At 29.5% G+C, this 2,559-nt stretch overlaps 1 protein-coding gene across 1 annotated transcript in view; it reads left to right on the top strand.

Moving 5' to 3' along the window:
- Nucleotides 1-346: 346 nt before the first annotated feature.
- LOC108629177 (membralin) overlaps nt 347-2,559 on the top strand; it is a 57,674-nt gene continuing 55,461 nt past the window's right edge. Inside the window, exons 1-5 of the mRNA XM_026817109.1 lie at nt 347-565; nt 1,258-1,658; nt 1,738-1,970; nt 2,055-2,280; nt 2,356-2,479. Of these exons, the coding sequence (XP_026672910.1) occupies nt 1,386-1,658; nt 1,738-1,970; nt 2,055-2,280; nt 2,356-2,479 (856 nt within the window). The 5' untranslated portion in view covers nt 347-565; nt 1,258-1,385. The remainder of the gene's footprint in view (nt 566-1,257; nt 1,659-1,737; nt 1,971-2,054; nt 2,281-2,355; nt 2,480-2,559) is intronic.

The raw sequence follows: 2,559 nt of genomic DNA, 5'->3' as shown, positions 1-2,559 counted from the left end.
CAAAGTTGTACGTACATATAATTATGTATTGGTTCCTCATAAAATTCAAAATGTTACTTTTCTGTTCAGTAGCTTTCGTCAGTTCGAGCATTTGCGTTCGACTTGAATTTATGACATGTCAAATTAACATCGATATTATATTTAGAATACGTAATAGAATACATATTCACATGCGTGATATATTGCTTACTGAATTACTTCATTACTGGAGTAATAAAGCAATTTGAAATGTTTTCTGTTTTTAAGCGTTTGTAAATCAGTAAAAAATGTTTAGATTTTAGATAATCGAACGGAGCAGACTGGTAACACTTTTTGTTGGTCTTATCTTTCGTAATATAGTGTTGGCTACATTGGATCAGTAAAAAAAACTACTATGTTCAATATGCAAGTTGTAGAATATCAAAACATATGATGATGAAGTGACAATTTGACGAGAATCAAATTTCTTATTACTCGCAACGCGTATTTTTACAAATGTATATTACTATCTACAGTGGCAATACAGGAGAACGATAAAACGTTAGATATTCAATACTGTAAAGCAACGATCACCTCTTAAAAAAAGGTACAGTATGGTTGATTTCTACGTAAAAATTTAGCAAATCGCCTGCCAGCTGTGAAATGTCATGTCCGGTGAATAATGATTATTTTAACATGAAACCACGCGAAAATACAAAATATTCTATACTTTCTAAATCTTTTCGTTATGTACAAGTTTCATATTTCTCAATTACGTAATGAAATACCAATTATTTCATCGATCAGTTATTTTAAGAACTATATACAGTGTAAGTGAAAATGTTTTTCTCTTTACGTTATACTAGAAATTTTTAAATATCATTATTCATCTATGATGTCAGGACACGATTGTCAAATAGGTTATGATGTATACATACTTGCACTGTAGGTTATGTTTTATGTTGAGTATTATTAAAATTTTAATATTAAATGCAATAAAAAATGACGGATTAAGTATGTAGATTTGAATGGAATAAAAATTGAAAAGACAATTATGCTACATGTATGTTGGTAATACATTTATTATAGAGATCGTCGTTTCAATCTCTTGCTTAGTATAACTAGAACAAAATTTATCTTGCTGATCACAACAATGATTTGTATAAAAAATCTACCATATCATTTTCATACTATATGTAATAGATAACGAATGAGGATGTTGCAATGATTGCAACATCTATGAATATGCATTAATACATGCTAATTCAAGTCTAGCATAATCAATGTTATCTGTTCCAGAATATTAAGGAATTCATCTTTATTTATAAATGTACATACAAAAAATGCATAGCTATTTTTTGGAAAATGTTGTGCATACACATTATGTGAGTAAGGATCACTGACTTACTAACTCATGAAAAGGATACATGATATTTAGAATGCCACAAGTGGATGGTGCTGCAATACCAATAAGGAATAATCATAACGGTGCAGCTGTACATAATATTTTTAACATAAGTAGTTCAGCAAGATCATTATTAAGCAACATGAATACTGCTAGGAATAATAATAATCAAAATCCGTTAGTTAATGTACGAGATAGATTGTTTCATGCAATATTTATCAAAGCTGCGTTAACTTATGCAAAAACATTTCCAAGGCCTGTGAGAAGATTCATAGAATTTATAGTTTTATTAAAGGTATTTATATTTCCATAGCTAGTTTTAATTATTTGTACTTGTCTAACGGTCTAAGCATTTTGTATTTGTACATTTTCAGGCTATACTCGCATTTTTCGTGTTAGCTTATATTCATATAGTATTTTCACGAGCGCCAACCAACTGTTTAGAACATATACGAGATGATTGGCCTCGCGACGGTATACTAAGAGTTGAAATTCTTAGGAATGGAGGCGATGATTATAGTATAGAAAAAAGTTATGCGAAGGAAGAGAAATTACGTCAAATAAAAATGGAGGATTTTAGTGCTTTAGGAATATTAAGTAGAGATGGGTAAGGGGAGATACAACGTGAAAAATAATTTTACACCTTCGTTTTTAATATTAAACATTAAATGTTTTATTATCATATTTTTAGATTCATTAATATTGAACCGTCTGCTGTGGATGAAGAACGTGATACCGCCAATACATCAAACGAAGAAAGTTATGATAATTTAACAACATCCGAAAAAGAAATAGTTGTTGGACGCACCACCATGTCTGAGGAAGCAGAAGATCCAAATTTAAGTACAAGTAATGCAACAACAAGTCCTTCGTTATCTACGAAACTTTGGAATGAGATGAATATAGGCAACAAACAGGTAAATACGAATAGTTAATGTCTTAAGTTAAGCAACGCTTTATATTAAATTGTATCGAAAATATTAATATTTCAGACATCAGACGAGAAGGTGGTTTCCTTAACAAATGCACAAAATAATACTGTGGGACAGGGTACAAGTAAGTCTAATAAAGATGTTGTTCAACCTTTAAAAGAACAAAATTCTGATGTTAGAATAGGTAATTTGATAATAATTAAAAAATAAAGAATAATTTGATAATATTATTAAATGTATATATTTTCATAAACGAATTGTATC

The sequence above is a fragment of the Ceratina calcarata genome, unplaced genomic scaffold, assembly GCF_001652005.2.
Source record: "Ceratina calcarata isolate Rehan_Ccalc_2016 unplaced genomic scaffold, ASM165200v1 scaffold555.2, whole genome shotgun sequence".
Classification (NCBI taxonomy): Eukaryota; Metazoa; Arthropoda; class Insecta; order Hymenoptera; family Apidae; genus Ceratina; species Ceratina calcarata.
The sequence above is the reverse complement of the archived record's forward strand: the minus strand, read 5'-3'. Positions and strand labels throughout refer to the sequence as shown.